The 22,559-nt window shown below is 46.1% G+C and overlaps 1 protein-coding gene across 2 annotated transcripts in view; it reads left to right on the forward strand.

Moving 5' to 3' along the window:
• The window catches only part of LOC142583140 (atrial natriuretic peptide receptor 2-like), a 385,116-nt gene that overhangs the window by 355,525 nt on the left and 7,032 nt on the right, over positions 1–22,559 (forward strand). For both annotated transcript variants that reach the window (XM_075693481.1, XM_075693480.1), the window contains 2 exons: positions 6,690–6,788; positions 8,870–8,961. In XM_075693481.1, coding sequence (XP_075549596.1) covers positions 6,690–6,788; positions 8,870–8,961 — 191 coding nt within the window. The remainder of the gene's footprint in view (positions 1–6,689; positions 6,789–8,869; positions 8,962–22,559) is intronic.

Here is a 22,559-nt window from a genome sequence, read left to right on the forward strand (position 1 = left end):
CTCCTCGCTTTTGTGTGCCTCGCGAGAAGCGCCTCGCTTTCCTGCCGCTCTGGCCGATTTGTCTTTGCCCGAGTGGTGACCTTCGGAGTTCCGTGTTCATCGGCGATTGGCCCCTGGAAACTCCCTGGGTTCTTCCGATTGGATTCCTTTCCTTTCATTTTACCTTCTTGCGCCACGCGTTCTCGTGCCGGATGCTCTTCGATGTCGTCGTCTTTCACCCAGCACGGGATTCACCTCCGCGCGCGCACTCTTTATCGTCCTCCGCTCATCTACTACGACGGCACTGTCTCGCGCACTACACACATCGCACGGCGTCGCCGTGAGGTTCCGTATAAAGTCTAACGGCGATAAAAACGTCGCCGCGCGCCGTACACTGCACGTGCGAGTGAAAGCGTTCGAGGGTGAGCGGGCAACTGCGGCTGAATCTCGCGCACGCAAGCGAGTAAAGCGTCAACGACGCGCGCTGTCTTCCGCCGCGCGCAAGGCTCCGGTGGGAGGGTAGGGACGGGTGGCGGGTTCCACACTGGGCGCCTCGGGCGACCGCCCAGGCCGCTTGTATCCAGAGAGCCATCTGCGACGTGGACAGCGCGTGCACTGCGCGCTGTTTTTTCCCGGCTTAATTCGCGTCGATGCGAGACGCAGCACGAAGGGCAGTTCGCTCGCTGCTGCTGCTGCGCTTCCTCACGCCAGCGTTTTGACAGCGGGTTTCCGCGGTCATCGAGTGAGAGGTGTTCACCTTTGCTTTTGCGCGCCTGACACCATGCTTCTTAATTTTGTCTGTATGCCTATGTTTGCAAGTTTATACGACCGATAAAAACTGCCACCCTTACTTCGTATATAGCTGTCCACTAATTTGCTATCGCAATCGATGCTTCGCCTTTCAGGCGAAACTGCGACTTTCTTTACTTTTCCCTTCTCCCCCTTCCACTCTCTTTCTCTTTTTATTCCCTTTAATACTTCCCCCCATGCAGGGTAGCCAACCGGAACTACATCTGGTTAGCCTCCCTGTCTTCCTCTGTATTCTCTCTCTCTCTCATTTACTTCGTACAATCCGAGGTAGATAGCACAAGTGAATTCGAATTTTGTGGCATAGTGTTTTACCGTACCTCATCTGTGTTATGCATCTTGAAGCAATTAAACATCGCCTTCTTCCTTTTTTCGCCTTCGAATTCTTTATCTACTTGAGAGACCGGCTACTGTTTGTCGCAAACAGCAAACAAGAAGCATTAAACTAAGAAAAGTTCAAAAGCGTCACAAGCTCAATTATACCAGATGGCAGTGCACAGTTTCACACAGGGGAGAAGAGTCAATTACATAGTTCGCAGAAATTAAACAAATTCATGGCCCCAGACATAACTCTCACCACGGCAGCTTGACGGCTTTCAGGTGATCCTTCCATTTTTGAAAAAAATTCGATCTAATCGAGAACATTCTTTACCGGATGTCACGTCAGACGTTCGTTAACGCGCTTTCCCTGATGTGTCCTTAGCGGGATATTTCTTCGTACGTATCAACGTAGACGGAAAAATCGCACCTTCAACCACTCCTCTGGCCGTGGTAATTCTGGAAAATAATTGAAATCAGATGGCCCGCACGCCCTAACTTTACCTTTTCAATGTATGCGTAGAATTCGGTCGTGTAGATGACCAGCCTGCGCCGCGGCGATTTCCCGTGACAACGTAAAAGATGCCCGATTCGGGCTTAGCCCGGGGCCCGTGACTGGCTCGCAGATCCTGACTTAGTAATCCGGATCACGTGTGGAGCTCGTTTGCGAGAGCAGATGACAAACCGGAGGGATGTCGTCGCAGATCGCGCAGCTTACGTGCGTTCCTGAAGCCGAGCTGATCCGCGAGCACGAGTTTGAAGTTTCTCAATTCAGAAAAGGAACACGTAAGGAACATTTAATTACGGAACATTTAATTACTCAAGAAGCTTAATGATGGCCACTCATTCTGGATCGAACTTGGCGTGCGTTGTGCTGTTCCGCTGTTCTTATCATTATTATTATTACCCCTTTTTTTTTTGCGTTTGGAGCGTTTTAGCACTTACTGAGACGCCGCTGCCGCCTCGGCTCCGAGGTTCGTACTTTTTGTCAGCCTTTCGCTTCCTTTTCCTGAACTGTAATATAACCTCCCCGTGATTAGAAAATATTCGAAGGAAGCTCGCGTTCTTAAGTCGTTCTTTTTTGTCCACTAAGTTGTTTCCACGCAACGTTTGTTTAGTTCGTCTGACAGCTTCTATCGAACCGGAGGAGCGAAAAAAAAAGGGAGAAAGGCGGCTTCTTAAAACCGAGTTTCTCTGACCGGTTAGGGTTTCAAAGAAGCAAGCTCGGCTCGGTGTAATTGCGAGCAGAAAATTATTATTATATTCGTCACGTGATGCTACGCAAGTTGGGGGCAGGCAGGTTGGTTCCTCTAGAAAAGTGGACGGAGCTGTAACACTGCCAGACAACTAAAGAAGCAAGGCCAATTGTGATAGGACACGCGCTGCTTCGCATGAAATTGTGCCGGTCTGTGTATATATATGTCCATACTACGATCTCAATACTCCGCATCTTGCTCCACATCTCACTCCGCATCAATACACCGCACTTGCAAAGTATGGCATTCAGATAATAAAATATCAGATACCTGAGCTGCTTTATATTCCAGAGTTCCAAATATAATACAATACCACACCTATCTGTCTTATTTGCTTTGCTGTGATGCTCCTATTTTCTCAGTGTTTTTCTTTCGCAACACGATGTGTAATCTCACGTGGTATTCATGTACACATGTGAATCTGGTGTGTCTACAACCGTTTTTTGCAACACGATTTATTATTTTTTTTATTGTTACTAGTATTTATGACAGCAGTAACTGATTAATGACGTTTCAATTTTTACATATGACTTCTGTACACTCTTCGGTTTACTTCTATTGACGTGCTGTAGTTATCATGCGCCTCGTCTGCCAGTACTCAGGGTTGCAGATCTTCTCAAGCCTGATGGCTTTTTGTCTCTAACCACCAAGTGTCTTTGATACTAAAACGATTGATTGATTGATTGATTGATTGATTGATTGATTGATTGATTGATTGATTGATTGCTTGATTGATTGATTGATTGATTGATTGATTGATTGATTGATTGATTGATTGATTGATTGATTGATTGATTGATCTTTCACTTATTGCACGTCCGTGCGAACGCATTCATTCCATATCTATAGGATCGTCGTTCTGTGCGCATCATCCTTGCGCCGTATGCGGACAGATCGACATTTCAGGGCACAGAAAACTGCTGCATCAAGTAACCCCGGCCGATTTTCATGATTAAAACTTCATGGAAGTCGGAGAAGGACGACCTTCAAGCGTGGGTAGCGTTCCACGCGTCGCATCCCTCTTTTCGTTGGCGCTTCTAGCGTCCGTGGGACAGACGGTAACCAGAAGGAACACATAGCGGGTTTGAAAAATGAGCTTTTTACGTGGCAAGTACGTACTGTGAAACCAAGCGAGTTGCGCAGAAAATAAAGAATCTAAAAAATACGATTTTAATAAATACAGCATATATAATAGCTCACCCCGTGAAAGCTACTTACAGAATCATCATCATCATCACCATCATCATCAGCAGCAGCAGCAGCAGCAGCCTGATTGCGCCCACTGCAGGGCAAAGGCCTCTCCCATACTTCTCCAACTACCCCGGTCATGTACTAATTGTGGCCATGTTGTCCCTGCAAACTTCTTAATCTCATCCGCCCACCTAACTTTCTGCCGCCCTCTGCTACGCTTCCCTTCCATTGGAATCCAGTCCGTAACCCTTAATGACCATCGGTTATCTTCCCTCCTCATTACATGTCCAGCCCATGCCCATTCCTTTTTGTTGATTTCAAGTAAGACATCAGTAAGTCGCGTTTCTTACCTCACCCACTCTGCTCTTTTCTTATCCCTTAACGTTACCCGCCGTGGTTGCTCAGTGGCTATGGTGTTAGGCTGCTGAGCACGAGGTCGAGGGATCGAATCCCGGCCACGGCGGCCGTATTTCGATGGGGGCGAAATGCGAAAACACCCGTGTACTTAAATTTAGGTGCACGTTAAAGAACCCCCGGTGGTTCCGGAGTCCTCCACCACGGCGTGCCTCATAATCAGAAAGTGGTTTTGGTACGTAAAACCCCATAATTTAATTTTTTTTATCCCTTAACGTTACACCTATCATTTTTCTTTCCATGGCTCGTTGCGTCGTCCTCAATTTAAGTAGAACCTCCAGGTTTCTGCCCCGTACGTGAGTACTGGTAAGACACAGCTGTTATATACTTTTCTCTTGAGGGATAATGGCAACCTGCCGTTCATGATCTGAGAATGCCTGCCAGAAGCACCCCAGCCCATTCTTATTCTTCTGATTATTTCAGTCTCATGATCCGGATCTACAGTCACTACCTGTCCTAAGTAGATGTATTCCCTTACCACTTCCAGTGCCTCACTACCTATCGTAAACTGCTGTTCTCTTCCTAGACTGTTAAACATTACTTTAGTTTTGTGCAGATTAATCTTTAGACCCACCCTTCGGCTTTGCCTCTCCAGGTCAGTGAGCATGCATTGCAGTTGGTCCCCTGAGTTACTAAGCAAGGCAATACCAGCGAATCGCAAGTTACTAAGGTATTCTCTATTAACTCTTATTCCCAAATCTTCCCAATCCAGGTCTTTGAATACCTCCTGTAAACACGCTGTGAATAGCATTGGAGAGATCGTATCTCCCTGTCTGACGCCTTTCTTTATTGGGATTTTGTTGCTTTCTTTATGGAGGACTACGGTGGCTGTGGAGCCGCTATAGATATCGTTCAGTATTTTTACCTACGGCTCATCTATACACCCTGATTGCGCAATGCCTCCATGACTGCTGAGGTTTCGACTGAATCAAACGTTTTCTCGTAATCAATGAAAGCTATTTATTAGGGTTGGTTATATTCCGCGCATTTTTCTATCACCTGATTGATAGTGTGAATATGGTCTATTGTTGAGTAGCCTTTACGGAATCCTGCCTGGTCCTTTCGTTGACGGAAGTCTAAGGTGTTCCTGATTCTATTTGCAATTACCTTAGTAAATACCTTGTAGGCAACGGACAGTAAGCTGATCGGTCTATAATTTTTCAAGTCTTTGGCGTCCCCTTTCTTATGGATTAGGATTATGTTAGCGTTTTTCCAAGATTCCGGTACGCTCGAAGTCATGAGGCATTGCGTATACAGGGTGGCCAGTTTCGCTAGAACAAACTTCCCACCATGCTTCAGCAAATCTGCTGTTACCTGATCCTCCCCAGCTGCCTTCCCCCTTTGCATAGCTCCCAAGACTTTCTTTACTTCTTCCGGCGTTACTTGTGGGATTTCCAATTCCTCTAGACTATTCTCTCTTCCATTATCGTCGTGGGTGCCACTGGTGCTGTATAAATCTCTATAGAACTCCTCAGCCACTTGAACTATCTCATCCATATTAGTAATGATATTGCCGGCTTTGTCTCTTAACGTATACATCTGATTCTTGCCTATTCCAAGTTTCTTCTTCACTGCTTTTAGGCTTCCTCCGTTCTTGAGAGCATGTTCAATTCTATCCATATTATATTTCCTTATGTCAGCTGTCTTACGCTTGTTGATTAACTTCGAAAGTTCTGCCAGTTGTATTCTAGCTGTAGGGTTAGAGGCTTTCATACATTGGCGTTTCTTGATCAGATCTTTCGTCTTTTGCGATAGCTTACTGGTATCTTGTCTAACGGAGTTACCACCGACTTCTACTGCACACTCCTTAATGATGCCCACAAGATTGTCGTTCATTGCTTCGACACTAAGGTCCTCTTCCTGAGTTAAAGCCGAATACCTGTTCTGTAGCTTGATCTGGAATTCCTCTATTTTCCCTCTTACCGCAAACTCATTGATCGGCATCTTATATACTAGTTTCTTCCGTTCCCTCCTCCTCAGGTCTAGGCTATGGCTAATTCGAGTTCTTACGGAATACATCGCTGCTACAGAAACCGGACGTCCCAACGAGTTGCTTGACGGGCTCCACAAGAACTCCGATGAGCGTTGTCAAACTTCGTCTGCTGAAACAAGGGATTTTGTAGCACATTTTTCAGAACAAGAAACAAACACGAGGTTGCACTCTGTTACTTGGTCGTATGTTTCATTTATTAGTTTATGTGGTTGCTTCATGCTTAGTTTTCATCTCGGATATGGCATTCTGTTAGCTGTATACGTGCACTGATTTCAATTTATAGTTCGCTGTGTTCTCCTACAATTTTCGCTGGAACATGATCTCCGAATGTTGAACACTTACCTGCATCTGTAACTAGACCAGAAATGTGATGAGCAAATGAAATTATGTGCAATATACGCAGTGATATTCGAGCAGCCTGCAAGTTAAAACTTGGCTGGCACTCAACGGGCCGACGATCTAAAAGCATCGGTTGCATTCTTAGGCAGGCAGGACCCAGTAATTGCCGTGACCTCCAATACTTTGTAGACGAAAACTATTCACAATATCGAACACACATAGTAGTGATTATGGGAGTTAATTTTTCTTCGCAAAGCGAGTGATTAGCACAAATGCATTACTCAAGCTCCTTTACACTTATCTATTCGTTCGACGCGTATTTCTTTAAATGCCTAATTTCGTGAGCGAAAGTGGAAGTTATCTTTGTTTATGGCCCTGAACTGCTTGCGTAGGACCCTGCGTGGCAGGTGTGGTCGGACTCAAGATGCCTCGGTACTGCCTTTTCGGGGACACGGTCAACACCGCCTCGCGCATGGAGTCTTCAGGAATGGGTGAGTTCACCTCCAAATCCACAAAAAATCAACGTTTTCTGCATTCGCACCTGTAGCAACCTTAAAGGGTACACAGCGAACATCAGTCTTGTGGAAGGCTCTTCAGTCGAAGGATCATTTGACCCAAATTATCCAGAGGATCAGCTAGTTTCTTTTTCTTGTGAGTGTTACTGAAAACCCGTGTCCGTGCTTAATGAATCTAGCATGAATGATCAACAACGTCCAAGCAGCCCGGAACACGCCACAGCACTTTACGGAAAGCATGTATATCTTAATAAGGATGCGCCGCGAGAATAGGCTGTGTCCAAAACCTCTCATCTATGAAGTCTTTCCGGCTCCCAAAATCGTGTCCGGCGCGTTCAAACCAGGAAGAGCACAGCCTTTAAGATCCGCATTTTAAACCCAGCGGGTGCCACCCTGTGGTACGTTGATTCGGACACCACCTGTAGCTGTAGAGCGAGAGACTCTAATGAATCCTGGAAAGATTTGCCTGGAGGCACGCTTAGCACACTACTACGACTGGGTACGATGAAAAATTAAACAATATGCGCAGATACAAACTACAACGCTGAACAAACGAAAGCGTCTTAATTAGAAGTGTGTCTCTTGTGAAGCGTAAATGGGTACTCGTTGAGCCATATGCACGCTATTTCATGGGCCATGAACATGTCCTAGTTCAAGTGATGACACTGTTTGATGAATGTTTAGTGCGGACATTACGGCTGTTCTTCCTAATGTAGATCTGCAAGCACATGCAGATTAAGTGGACTGTGTCTTCCCGTGCATCCTGCGCATGGCACAGTGGCGATCCGGTCTGTTTTATCTTTTGAATTATTTACTTTATGGGACGTATTACAATTGCATATCAACGTGGAATGAAATTACAGAATGACGCCAGTTTGGAGGTATGCGCCATCAAACTTGTCGTAAAAATGCACTGTTGTTTCACTTACCTTTTTAGCAAAACGCTCTTTTATGCATCGAAGCACAAAAGCAACTGGGAGCGCCTATGTATTTCGTTCCACACTTTGGGAATATCTCGAAACTGGTGTCGTCCTGGAAATCATTTTCGATACGTCTTGCAAGCTCACCGGCTCCAATGCGCAAATCGCAATGTGGGCCGTAAAGTGATGAATTAAAAATTAATTAGTGAACTTTTCTTAATTAGTTGAATAGGTGTTTCGATTTCTCGTGCTAGTAATGTCCGCCTCATAGAGTAATCCAGCTCAAGGAGAATATTTATGCTATCAGCCACAACCGATTTTTAAAAATTCCATAGAACTTAAAAATGATCACCTTGTATGTACAGTGCTCAAGGAATGAAACACATGAATTTAGGGCTAACTAATGCGCATACTTTTGTTTCCACCGGCCGAAGTTCGTGTCACATCGACGTAATTTTGGCGCGACCGCTCAATTAACCCCCCTTTCTTCTTGTTTATTACATAACGAGGGTCTTGAATCCAGCAACATTAATGCCTTCAAGTAGCATGTGTGTGTTTATTGACAAGTTGACCTCACCCAAAAAGATAACGTACTCGGGACGCCTGCGCCAGAAAGGGTGTTCCACATCCGCCGCCAAGGTTTGTGAGTGGTAACGGTTATGTCTAGTAGAAAAAACATAAATACTCCCGAAAGTGGATAGGAAAATTGCGCCGCGTTAGTTCAAGTTGTAGAGCATCGCCACGCGTATTGCGTAGACGTGGTATCGTTTCCCACCTTTTTTCATCAACTTTCATTTCCATTAATTTATCATTTATTTAATCCAATTACTAAGTACAAGTAATTTGCCCAATGTTGTCCGTGGTGTCATTGTTTGATGGCTTCTTATTATATCATTAATAAAAATTGGACCCCTCGGTTAACCCCCTTTCTTCTCGTCTATATATATATATATATATATATATATATATATATATATATATATATATATATATATATAACCGAAGAAAAGATGGAAAGGTTATTGTGCCCAGTGTGAAAGTGTTTGCCTAGCAACTGCTATTGTCAGGGGCTTACGCCAATGTCTTCAACCCTTTAGTTATTGGTGATTTTCGTTTGTTTGTTTTTTTGCATGTCAGCGTTGAAGATCCACGTAAGCTCGGCGACAAAGTCAGTGCTCGACACTTTCAAGACATTCCGGCTGGAGCTCCGCGGAGAAATAGAACTCAAGGTAATCCGCACCGCGGCTGTTTTTCCTGTTTTCGCTTAACTAGAGTACAAGGCCACATCCACGCACCATTCCTGCAGGCAGATCAGAGAGTACTAGAAGTGTTGCAGATGGTCATATATGCGATAGGGCGCATAGCACAATCACAGATCGCCGTTGTCTTTAAATAGAGCGACTGCGCTTTTAATTGTTGTACAACTTGTCGATTCTGATAGAGAGCGGAGTTTTGTGCGCACGGGAGGAGCATCAATCGGTTACTAATATCAGCGCGGCCTGTTCTCCGCCTCGCACTAACGGTAAGAGCACGGAAACGTGTATCTGTAAGTATTAAAAGTGCCAGAGGATGAACTAATTTTGTACAGGGAACCAGGCACGTTCAAAGCAAATAATAGTAACGTATAAAAAGCAAGCTTCTGTGATTTGCAAAAAAAAAAGGCACGCTTAAATTCAGGAAGACTTCGAAGTGAAAATGCACGCTTCGGCACTCCGCAAATTCAACAGAATAAGCGAGAAATTTTGGCCGCTCACCAATGCATTATGTATAGAGCCCGGTCGTCATATATGAAAAACCTGTCCTCACGACAGCGTCGTCTATTCATCCCACCAGGAAAGAGACGTGACAGTGTTAGGTCTGCGCCCGTACGTAAAAATGACATTACCCTTTCATGCACGCTACGTACGTGCGCGTCGCACCTATAGCATGTGCTGCAGGTACCGGCGGAAAACCGAATATTTAATCTTGGTAAAGGCATTCTTTGTATAGAGAGTACGCTTTTCGCTGAGATTTGGCTAAATATGCAATGCGGCGATAAGTTGATGTGGCGCGGCATATTCCAGTGTTTCGGTACACGAGCATGTGCAGATCATTACATTGCAAAGAACACTAGTCTGTCACACTTTGGGGCCTCGCTGTTCACGAATAAAATGTAGGAATGAGCTCCGCGAGAGAAGACTTGCGTTGGTAGAAACGACAACATAACAAGTGCATAAGACAACTGCTGCGCAAGTTTTCAGCTGTGTACCAATAAGACGCACTTGTCGATACATATGGATGAACCTTTCGATATACCTGACCCTTTACGGAGGCAAAGATCCTAGGTGCTTGCCTCAACCATCAGCAAACCAGAAAGCATGCACGTGTTCCAATGATTTTCCTCCGCAAGTCTTTGGATACTTTGAAGAGACGCTTACGAACGCATGGGTGCGTGATCTCGTTTTGTCTTTCCCCCTCCTTTCTTGCAATACGTCATCCCCATTTTTCCGGTACAGGGTGGCCAACCAGACGTCCGTCTGGCTAACCTCCCTGGCCCTCCTTGTTTCTCGCTATGTGTTCTGAACTCCATATTGAAAGGAATAGCGCAAATAAAACACGTACTGAGAGAGGACATGACTCGTGCGCTTGAGCCGGCCGACACCACCGCAGGTACCCGAGTAGTCTTCAGGCCATTTCACACTGCAGCAATTCAGGCCAGCCATATAGCCCCGGAAAGCCACGACCAGTGGTCTCGACAGTACTCGGCCTTCGGTGCAGCGCGCTCTGGATGCGTCATCGAGCCGGGAAGTGTGGTGGCCCGCCGCTTTCGGCACGGCTGGATTCAGGCTGGATTCTGACTTGCAGTCGTTCAGTCGTAATCCCGCGGGTGGTAGCTTCGCAACACTGGTCCCTCGACCAACCACGTGAAACGAATGTCCGTGTCTGAACCCGCTGTTCCTCTCGTACTGAGCGGAATTACTATTGCAACGGCAGGCCGCGAGTAGGGTAAAACTAACGTGTCTCGTGGCGGTTTGAACCCCAGCTCACGTTCTCTATTAGTGGGTGATCACTCCAACGCTTGGCCAATACGGCTTCGCAATGATAGGAGTCGTGTCCTTCCTTAGTCAGTGACCTATTTGCGCTATTCCCTGAAATGTGCTGCACGAACAAAACCGAGCGCCTACCATTACCAATGCCAATAGCAGTTGCACTTGAAGAAACTTCTTGTGACTTCGCAAAATTGGTCATTGAAGTGACGGCCTTATAGGAGTATATAAAAGACCTACAAGGCCTCATAGTAGGAGTCAGTTCAATTTCACAGCCTGAGTCCTCTCGCACCACCAAGAATCTGGCGTCTCTCAGTGGTGTAATCTTCCTTCGTGAAATTGTTTTATACTTTGCTATCACTAATAGTGCTTCGCCTTTATCGGATAAAATGTAGTATCTCTCTCATTTTCTCTCTGTGAGTCCGAGTATAAGCGCTGCTGTGCATGACTGCTGTTGATTCTGATTTTGAGTGAATCTGGCTTGGCCTCATTTTAGTTACTGAGGGAATTATAGGGAGTGCCCCAACTGTCATGCACCAAGACTTAAAAAAAAAAAAGAGCATGCATGCAGAGGTCATAAATATTTACAGGGCGTCCCAACTATCCTGCAGCAGAATTTAAAGAAAGCAATTGCGTTACTCAAAGAAAACGTAGCGCATATTGTTTTCAATACAGTGAGAAGCCGCCAGTATTTTTTTTTTTCGTTACTGAGATTTCATTAGGCAATCATAATTATCTAACTCGAGAAGTACTGCCGTAACTTAGCCAGCGTGCTGTGACAATGAGTGTATCTTGTTACCTGGGCGAAACTTGTTCTTTGCGGTGTCTCATGGGCTCCCTCAGAATGTAACACATGTATGATTGGTATTGTACCCATGGTCTGAAGTGTTTAACCTTTTAAGAGTGTGCAATCTTGTATTTTATATTGATTATCTGTCCTCCCTACTGTAATGCCCAATGGGCGAAGTAGGTATGTAAATAAATAAACTATAAGAGTACCTATGGGGCACTTGTAGGAACCCCCAAATGACATCTAACTGCGATGTTTTCAGCGACGTACTAATTGCGAACAAATTTTTTTTCGGCTGATGAATAAATCCCGCGAAATATGAAAAATACCACTTGACTGCGCTCCCACCTTCATCATAAAGCAGCAAGCTCAGAATGGCTGATTGAAAACAACTGCTTTCCCTGTCGCAAACCCGCAAATAGAGCTCATAACTTCGATAATGGTACGGAAGGATCACCATCAGCGGGTTTCTCGGCTTCGAGGCTATTCCTTCCTCTCATTTCTACGTCACACTTAATATCCGTCTCAAGGCCGACTGATCGCATTGATAACAAAAGCCCCTTGATAACGCGGCCGAACCGCCGCTCTTACCACGCACAAAATGCGAAATGCAATGGAGAAAGCACAGAATGTTTCAAAATCTCAACTATGCTCGCACCGCACTATGCTCGCACCGCATGGAATGAGTGCGTGCGCAGCTATATTTCGCGCCAGAAACTTGCTTCGGACAAAAAGCAAATTAAAGCGAAGGTTTTATTTTTCATTAGAGTGCATCAAATTAACTTATGGTGTTTTGCGTGCCAAAACCGCTTTCTGATTATGAGACACGCCGTAGTGGGGGACTCCGAAAATTTGGACCACCTGGGGTTCTTTAACCTGGACCTAAATCTAAGTACACGGGTGTTTTTGCATTTCGCCTCCATTGAAATGCGGCCGCCGTGGCCGGGATTCGATCCCATGACCTCGTGCTTAGCAGCCCGACACCATAGCCACTAAGCAACCACGGCGGGTATTAGAGTGTATACATGCTGTAAAAGCATATTCGTGGCAAAAAATACAAGCGAAATAAGCAGACCAAGAACCGAGAGAGAGAGAGAGAGAGAGAGAGAGAGAGAGGGATTTACAGAGAGGAAGAGAAGTCGGCCTGAGCTATAACTTCCTCTGGCCTGCAACTCTACACTGGGAAAAAGGAAAGGGGAAGAGAAGGGCTGATGAATGATGATGATGGTATGAGAAAGAGATGTGTAGATACACGTTCGCAGACTTGTGGCGTCTATAAAGCCGTGCGTCCCGCCCAGTAGCTTGGAGAAAGGCTATAGCAGCACTTGTTATTCACGTGTCGAGAAAAGGCGAAACCGATGCGTTCAAGAAAGTAAACCTACCACTTCTAAACGAGCCGAATTGGCAATAGGGACGTCTGCATAAAAAAGAATAAAATAAAAATGTCCACGCAGAATCTTCTCTAGAATTTATCTGAATGACTCGTAAGCATTTCGTAGTACTGACGTGGTGTTTCGTGGTACTATGCTGGCGCGTTTCGTATAATTGCGACAACGACTGCGAAAGAGCCGTGAAACGGAGAAGCGAACGCTAAACTGTTAAGTGAGACCTGCACAAGATGACGAAGAAGAGGAGAGTAGAACCAATGTTCACTGGTGTCATAGATAGCCCGCAGCGTATGTGGACGTGGGATGAAATGACTAGGGAGATGTAGCAACTGAAGTAATTGTATGCCACATTTATTACGTACACTGAACCATTATGAACCGTGATCAACCGTGCTCCGGCGGTGCCCACGTCTGGCGCTGCGGCGCAGCCCGCACCTTGAAAGCAATCCGCGAAAGCGGCAGAGTGCGGCATGTGCTGACAGCTGTACGAGCACTGTGTTCTCGCCGCTTCGTTGGCCGTGAAGCGAGAGGCAGCACGCAGGTGAATTCGCTCGCTGCTGAAGGGGCTACGTTGAAAGCTATCGCCTTACGGGACGGACGGAGGGACGCTTTTTCCGTTGGGTAAGGACAGAAGTGCTTACGCATTTGAAACCATCAGATTTCAGTGTGCACTTACTATCTATGAATTCGTAAGCGCCGTGGAACACAAGCTGTTGCCTAGAGGATGTGTTCCTATAGGTCTCCTTCTGCAGCCACGCAGTAATGAGTCAGCTTTATCACAACTTCTGTGGCTTTCTTGATGACCGTCGCTGAAATTCCACGGTAGACATCCGTTATCTTTGCCTTGAGCTCATTTGACGTTCGTGTCGATCATGCAAACACGATCTTCCACATAATTCTAAGGAAATAAACCAAGTGGAGAGAGGTCAGGTGACCTAGCCGGCCAATTTACAGGCCCGTGCCTTCCAACCTATTGCGCATAAAAAGTCGCATGCAGTCAGTTTTGCGCACGGCTGCTGCTGTGTGCTGGTGCCCCATATTGCTGATACCACAGAAGTGAAAGGCGTGACAGCGGGACTGCGCTGAGAAACTCATCCACCACTCCTTCAAGGATTTCGTCCGCGTAACCCTGTCTAGTCAGTGGGTGATCGAAGAAGGGACCAATTTGAGCACCTCCGCGAATTCCTAACCACACAATAAACGACCACTGGTACAGGTGCCGTGTGCGCTTTACCCAGTGTGGATTGGAGTGGCTCCAATAGTGTGCATTACGCAAATTTACGTGGATGTTTCTGCAAAAATTGGCTTCATCTGTGCACATGATGTTGCTCAAAAGTCCGGTGACTAATCAGCTTTTGCGCGGACCCAGGTTGAGAAATCTAGACGATTCTGCAGGTCCCTATTCTCCAAGCATTGGTGCAGGTTAAGGTGGTACAGTTGAAAAGCCGAGTCATTTAGAAACCTCCGAACTGATTACTTCGAAATTGGTGCCTGGGCGGCCACGTCCCGCACGCAAACATGAGGGTTTTAGGCCATAAATGCTAGAACATCATTGCGGATATAGGCTAGGACTCAAAGACGGAGTCCTCCACCGCTGTTTTTTGAAGCTGCCGGTTTGTCTCAGGTTTTCATAATTTCTTATCATAGTCGATTAGTTTGGTCTACCGCCACACTTCCATGACTGATATATATTTGCGACCTTCCTCTTGTTGCCATTTGCAGATCCCAATGCAAAGATCATGTTTTCCTTCTGCTAAATAGGGAAATGCATGGCGACTGGGACGAAACAAAGCGCACCTTTAAACATTTGCACTGACGTTGTCAATTCGCTTTTATGGTGGTAGCTTTTGTGACAAAAAGAAAGAGAGCGAGAGAAAACAAGAAAAAAGCATCCGTGCTATTTATCTACGTAAATACAACAGCCATCTGATCTTCTTTCCAGCTAACACCAAACGGGACGAGGTACTTCAGCGGAGCGCGGCAGATAAGGCACTAGCTCGATCACGAAGTTTTTTCTTATTTCCTTTATTTCGTTCTGGCTAACTCACGAGGGCGCTTGTTCGAGGGCGCTGCTTTATGATGCTGGTGGGAGCGCCATTCATGTGGTATTTTTCATATTTCGCTGGGTTTATTTATCAGTAAAAGAAAATTACTACACAATTAGTACGTCGCTGAAAATATCGCAGTTAGATGTCCCTTGGCTCTGCCTGCAAATGCCTCATTGACACTGCGATCATTCAGATAGTACGTCTCTAGTTAGGTAAATAATTACAATTACCTAATTAAATCTCACTAATGAAAAGATTACTGGAAGCTACTCCACTATACCGGAAACAACATGCACTAGGTTTTCTTCGAGTAACGCAATTGCTCTTTTTTTTATATCTGGGTGTCTCACGCATAGTTCATGCGTACAGGGCCCCCTGTATATATTTATGACCGGTGCGTGCAAATGACGATGTTTCCACCCCTAATAAATGTCGTTAATTATTATAAATGCTCTGGTCATTTCGTGAGTCGTTAGCATTGCTCACTGGAAAGAGAAGGAATACTTGAACACATACTCATGTGCATTTCCTACGCCGTTGATAAGAGACTCTGCCGAAGGGGTCACTGAAGTCTGCAGGCTTTTCAGGGTCAAGAAAGCAAGCAAAGCAATTTGAAGCGAGGTGAACATACAGCAACACATCCATTCTCTAGACATAGGCTATCCGTACCTTTAGAAATAATTTTCAATTGGCTGCCTTCTCCTCTTTTAAAAACTGTAATACACTTTGTCCTGTGCCTGTATGTAAATATATCGTCTATGTACATGGTTTTTACAGTATAAATTTAAAACAATCTTAAAGTGAGAAAATACGGATGAGGCAGCCGCCGCAAGTGCTTCTAATGCGATTGTCCTCCTATTGTCAGGATTTGCAGAAATAAAGCGATAGTATGAATTAAAAGCTGTGCACCTCCGCGACAACAATGATGCGGCAAGCTATTAGCCCCCGCTTCGTGTTGCCCCTTTCTTCGTCTCGTGCGTTCCTTACGGTAAATTCCCAAATCATTAGCCACACACAATAAAATTTAAGTGAAAACGTCGAGGCAAGTCAAAATAAACCTTAAATGATGTGGGTGAGGAAACTCTGATAATGATATTTTACGGGTGTGTGTGCTGGATGGCAGGGAGGGGTAGGCTTCGGCATCGGCGGGGGATGGGTGGGGGGGGGGGGGTTCGGCTTTGCCCTCGTCGGAAAACTGAGGAGGGGGCTCGAGCCCTGGAGACCCCCCCCCCTCCCCCGTAGTCGGCGCCTATGGCGCTGCATGTTAAGCACAATTATAGGTAAAGTGCCGAAACTAGGATGCAGGATTCACCTGCTCGTCCCGTAACGTTGCATCGCCGACGCTTCGCTTAAATCCCGGCTTTTTTCGAGGCACCTCGACGCTAAGGCATTAATTGACAGAAGCTCACGAAAGGACACCGCACGTCAGCCTCAGCTCGTAAACACCGGAAAGCCTCCTTCGTACGGAGCGAACACAGAAACGAAATCTCAGGGAGCACGGCATGAAGGCCTCGGATGCCAGCTGACCCCTTCTTCCTGGTCTGCAGTACCAGAGCCTCCAAAAGCCCAGCCCTCACTCGCCCATGAATCCATTATTCAACGTAGACTATGGCTGGCGGGGGCAGTTATCCATCCGCTTTCCAGTCTTTGCCGAGACAACGTGCCTTGGCGTTTACACCTATTTTACTACTCTGTTGAACATTCATGCGGTATATACAGCATGAAATTCTGTAACATTTTGCCGTTACACATAAGTTATGCCGGAACTTACTGCTGACGACATAGTTGTACACTGAGTACAGGATTAATGTTTACCGCGTGGCTTTCCACTAAACACCGTTGTTTCGCCACAAACAAAGAGGCACAGCTTTCTAAATGTACCGCGACACTAATTCACCGACTGCGCCTTGGGACAGCATACACCAAACATTTCCTATATCCCATCAAATGGGCTCCTTCCCCGGCTTGCTCCTGTGGCCACGACGATGAGGATGTTCGCCATCTATTCCTCGAATGCCCCATATACAAGATACAAAGACAGCAGCTAGAACAAGAGCTACACTCCATCGATCCTCACCGGCCTTTCTCAGTTGCAAAATTGCTGGGCCCGTGGCCATCCAAAATAGCACAGCGAAAAGCATTAAACGCAATTGAACCTTTTTATGAAGACACAGCAATCCTCAACAAATACTAGGTGTTGCATTGAATAATCACCCGATGTCACTAATACATTTTTTTTCTATAATTCGTAATCATTAGTGCTTGTATATTACGTATTATACATGTTTTTGTTGTTTTTGTGCGTGAATTATTTTAACACAGTAATTCCTCAACTGTTTATATGCTCATCGAAGTCTACATTACGGCCGTTTGTGTGTGTCTGTAACTTTGTTTATGAACTCATTTTGGTGCAACTTGCATTTGACTTTTACACTGTTATGTTTATAGGCGTATAGGGCTGTGCTGTGGATTTCTCACCGTAGGAAGTGATTTTTTAAATTTTTTTTAATTTTCCTACATATTTTTTTATATTTTTGTTTCTGCTATGAGAAAAGGAGAAGCCGTCACCATTATAAGCTGACTACGTCTCTTTCTTTTATTTTCATTTCAATTAAAAAAAAGAGGCACAGAGTCGGAAGCTGTAGTTATCCTGTAAATGACGTGTCTCAACTACTGGAAGGTGAAGGTGTACAGTCGTGCTCATAAGTTTGGAAGCCATGGAAGCGCGTGGCAAATGGCACGTGCCCGCCGCCTGGGGACATGCCTGCTATTGAGAGCGTAGCAGTGCGCATGCGCGTGCCTCCTTACTCGCTGTCCTGCACGTTCGTTCCATAAAGTTTCGTACAATGACTGGAGGGTACTCTGGCACTGCGATCGTTCAGCCACCATGGGAATAATGTGTAGTAAGGCTACATGGATTTGTCTGGTTTTCGTGCTAGGGGCTTCCGACCTTCTTGTGGCTTCGTTTATTTCGCTTTATTTGGACCTAGATTGGCGTAAATTTTAAAGCAATTTATAGTTTTCTTTTAATGCAGAAGGCAATAAGACCCTACAAGCACGGATAATCGCTGCTAAATACAGTGGTTCCGCTTTTCCATGCGTCCGTGGCGTAATGATTTAATATAGGGCTTCTGTGCTAGAGGTTCTTCTTATTTAATTATTTATAACGCATTGCGTGCTCAGAAATGATCACTTTGCAAAGTCAAGAACCTGTTAAAAACAGAAGGACGAAGTTTAAGCAAATCCATGTAATACCCATCATTCCCGTGCGGTCTGAAGCGCCCCGCATGCAGCTCTCGTAGACACTAGCGCAACAGTTCCCTCTAGTATTTGACGTAGCAGTTCTGCGGAAACCCGCAAGGTGGAGAGAAGCAATGAATAAAGGGAAAAAGAGACATCCACCCGTTCGTAGCAGTTGCTACAAAGGAAACCCATACGGGTTCCTCGAAAGAAAAGCCTCATAGTTGAAGAAAAATTCCCGCACCAGGACGAATTTTTCTTCAACTATGAGGCTTTTCTTTCGAGGAACCCCTATGGGTTTCCTTTGTAGCAATTGCTACGAACGGGTGGATGTCTCTTTTTCCCTTTATTCATCCCTCTAGTATTTGTATGAAACTCTGTGGTTCGTTCGCTCCCATAGAGTTTCTCACTATAACACCTAGAGGGTAATCTGGCGCCACCGTCTATGCGAGTTTCTTAAGGGGGCACCGTGCCGTCATGGGAATGACGGTATATGTGTCTGCGAGGCTCGTGTTGGCTGGTGTTGTAAGAGGCTTCGTCTAAAACGTGGATATGGCTACGCAAATAACGCGTTCTGAAAGTAAAATCTTCATAAAATGTTTCCATTCACGCATATTACATCTTTACTCACCCACAATGCATGACCAAGCGAAGAAAAGCAAGAACAGACGACCAACTGTGTCAAAGCGAGCGCGAACCTTGTCGTCTGTCCTCCAACTTTAGCGGCCCGCTGATACTTTTTACGTAACATGTAGTCGTACACACAGTAAGTTCTCATAGTTAAATAAAACATGTTTTCGCGTAATAATAAAGCTAAAACAGATTTTCACGTGCTGTTTTAGTAGAAAGTGAATCATTGTGACAGACGGAACGGTACTTGCCAAGCTCGTCTTCAAGGTGTCCTGTCTCTACGAGAACGATGCCAATCCGAAGTCACAATATACCAGCATTCCCATACATACCACAGCGCAGCAGCGCCAGATTTCCCTCTAGGTAATGTAGTGAGAAACTCTATGTTCGCTCCCTTCCGACGTGCATGTCGTTCGTCAGGATTTGTGGTAGCCTCAGTGCCGCAGTCACGATTCCTTAGGGCCGATCTCGGTGCCGTTTTCGAATTATGCAAGCGCTTGGTCGCACTGCTGCGGTTCTCCGGCCTTGACTGCCTGGGCGATAAACACCTCTCGCGCTTTTTCCAGCACGGGGCTCGCTTAACGCAAACCACTGTCAGCCATGAAAAGAAACCCGATGTTTAGTTATCGTGTGTGCAGTCTTTCATTTGGGTGTCTTAACATGCGTGGAAGCGCTGGTAATGTGAGAGAGAGACAGACATTATTGAATCGTGCTTTACGATTATGACGGCGTTCGGTGAGTGTGTTTTGTGCCGGGAGCAGGCCGCTGTGCAGATTGCGGGACAGACAGCCGCGACAGAAACGTGTATAGAAGCGCAAGAGAGACATGTTCACGTTTGTTAAGAATGTTAAAGTGATTCTGTACGACAGCCGATAGTATCGGCGGTGCGACCAGGTGTTCCTGTAATTCGGAAACGGTGCCTTGTCAACCGTGGCTGCTGCGCCACCGCACTACTCGCAGTGGCGATCGGATATTCCGATGAACAGCACGCGCATCGGCGCGATTAGAGCCAACGATAAGGCCAGTGTGTAAAGGTGGGCGCGCGGCAACACTCTGGACTGCAAGCACCGCGCCGTCAGACGGCGACCATGGGAAGCGCGTAGCACATCCAATTTGCCACGCGCTTCCCACGAAATTGGCCACGCGCTTCCCACGAAATTGGCCACGGGCTTCCCATGGTCGCCAAACTTATGAGCGCGACTGTACAAGGTGGGAAGTGTTTCAGCATACTAAATCTGCAGCTTGCAGCTTTGCATGCACCGCGTATAGTCGGGAGCAGAAGTTTAGAAACCGCAACGACAGAGAGAAAAAAAACATGTTCTAGAAAACCCGTTAAAAAATTAATTCTGGAGTTTAACGCACGTGCCAGAACCACAATTTGATTATGAGGCACGTCGTGGTGGGGTCTTCCGGTTTAATGCTTCACCAATTGTGGTTCTTCAATGTACATTCAGTGCATGGTACACGGGTGTTCTTTTTTTTCCCATTTCACCCCAATCAGAATACATTTGATCCGGCGCCCTTGGGGCTTAATACCGCAACGCCATAGCAACTACGCCACCACGGCGGGTTAGAGAAGCCATGCAACACGAAATTGTCTCAATGTATTGAACCGCCTGGTTCTAGCCAACATGGTTAGGCTGCGAACAAAAAATTATTTTCGTGATGCTCTTGCTCATGACTACCGCATGTAATATTCACCGGCCGCAAATAAAACGCGTTTCTCTACCCTCCGTTGCCCTGAAACTGACAAGACCACTTGTCAGAACGTTGGCTACGCGTTTGAGCTTACTTTGTTCGCTACTGTTAATGCCCTACACAGGTGGTTTCAAAGAGACAGCAACAAGCGAACAGAGCATGCTCCCTCATCATAGACTAATTGACAGTAAGAAGTAACTCAAGTAGGGCACCGTAGTCAGCAAAGCTAGCGGATTTGAATGCACTTGGCTTACAGTACGAACCTTTGGTAAGTGTGAAGAGTGCAGATATGCAACAAGAAACGGCTAGAGTAACGACACAGAAGGAAAGACAGGGAGGTTAGCGAGTTATTAGACAGGTTTGGGCAAAATTCAAAGCTGGTAAAATATTACGATGGTAAAAACCCAATAAGGCAATTTAATGTTGATAGATGTACGCGCGTATGTTAAATCGACTAGAGCGTCCATTAACTCACTGGTGATTTTAGTTAACTTCCAATTCAACCCGTTTATAAGTGTATATAGGAGAAGGAAAAATATTTAGTAAAGCAACAAGAAAAAAATTGGCCGCTGTCTTCCTGCTTGTGCGGGGAGGCGCCCTAAGTCCAGGGCTCTTGCTGTCTCCCTGGTCCGCCTCACCAGCTGTTGCTGGCCACGAGGGTCCGAGCTAGTCAGCATGGCCTCCCCGCAGCATGGCCTCCATACTATTCCAACGTGCGAGAATAGGGAGGCTTGTTTGAGGAGTCAGTAGGCGATAAAAGGTAATCTGCCTGCTCGTTGGTTTGACTGGAGCTGATGGCAAAGGCGATGTCTGTCTCCTCCGCTTCGAGGGCGTTGATAGTGCGAACCGTGATCGAGACTTCCTCTTGAAGCTTATGGTTGACAACACTGGCTGCGATGGCTGCTCTTTGGGGGTATACCGCGCGGCATCTGTGTAACGTGTGGTGGGGAGGTTGCCGTATCCTTATCTGGAGGGTCTTTGCGAGAATTTGGCGACGATAGGCATGATGTTCCGGCTGCGTACATCTGGGGATGGCGGCTACCTTGATGTGCTCGCGGATGATGTGATGGTGCCAGGTAGACTGCTTGTTCGTGGAGTCGGCCTTGTGTGGAGTATCGTGGGCGTACCTTTCTGCCTGGTGAGAGGTAGGCGTTCTCGTTGGCTTGTGAGGCGGGCGTCAATGATTTCTCTTATTGTGTTTGGATTTTAATGGTTTCGAGCTTGAGTGTGGCTATTCCCGATGGTATGCCGAGCGCTTGCTTGTATGCTTTCCACAGAAGTATGCCTATATTATTTATTTATTTATTTATTTATTTATTTATTTATTTATTTATTTATTTATTTATTTATTTATTTTGTGCAGTAAGGGGCAGGTTCGGGGCAACGTAGACGATGCGACTGATGACCAGGGCTTGGAAGAGCCGGGTTATGTGGTCTTCTGTCGGTCCGTATTGTCTGGTGGTGTTGCGGCTGACCATTCGCATGATTTGAAAGGTGGTCTGCTTAAGACGCTGGATGATGTACTTGCTTCCGCCATCCTGTTGTAAGCAGAGGCCAAGGAAGCCAAGGAAGCCAAGGTTTACTGTGGGTATTTCATTTACCGTCGAGAGGGAGTGCGATGTTGGGTATTTCATTGAGTTTTCTTCGGCATTTTTTCTCGTACGACTAATAGTTCGGACTTCTCGGGGAAGCATCGGAGGTCGCTTGTCTTTGCATATTGCTGGACGACGTCGGTCGCTTGTTGGAGAGCGGCTTGTTTATCTCCTTCTGAACCAGTGGGGGTCCATATAGTGATATCATTGGCGTATAATGCGTGCCTATAATGAGTGCCGGGTCCGCCACTCGTCCAGGAACTCCTCATCATCATCATCATCCTCATCATCCTCATCATAACCTGGATGGTTGCAGAGGAGACATTGGAGTGTTTGCGGGCTAACTGCTTTACATTGTGTGGGGTCAAGAAGATGGCGCAGCAGCGACAATGTTTTGGCCGTGCTACGTAAGAAT

Source organism: Dermacentor variabilis, chromosome 5 (genome assembly GCF_050947875.1).
Source record: "Dermacentor variabilis isolate Ectoservices chromosome 5, ASM5094787v1, whole genome shotgun sequence".
In the NCBI taxonomy this organism is placed as follows: Eukaryota; Metazoa; Arthropoda; class Arachnida; order Ixodida; family Ixodidae; genus Dermacentor; species Dermacentor variabilis.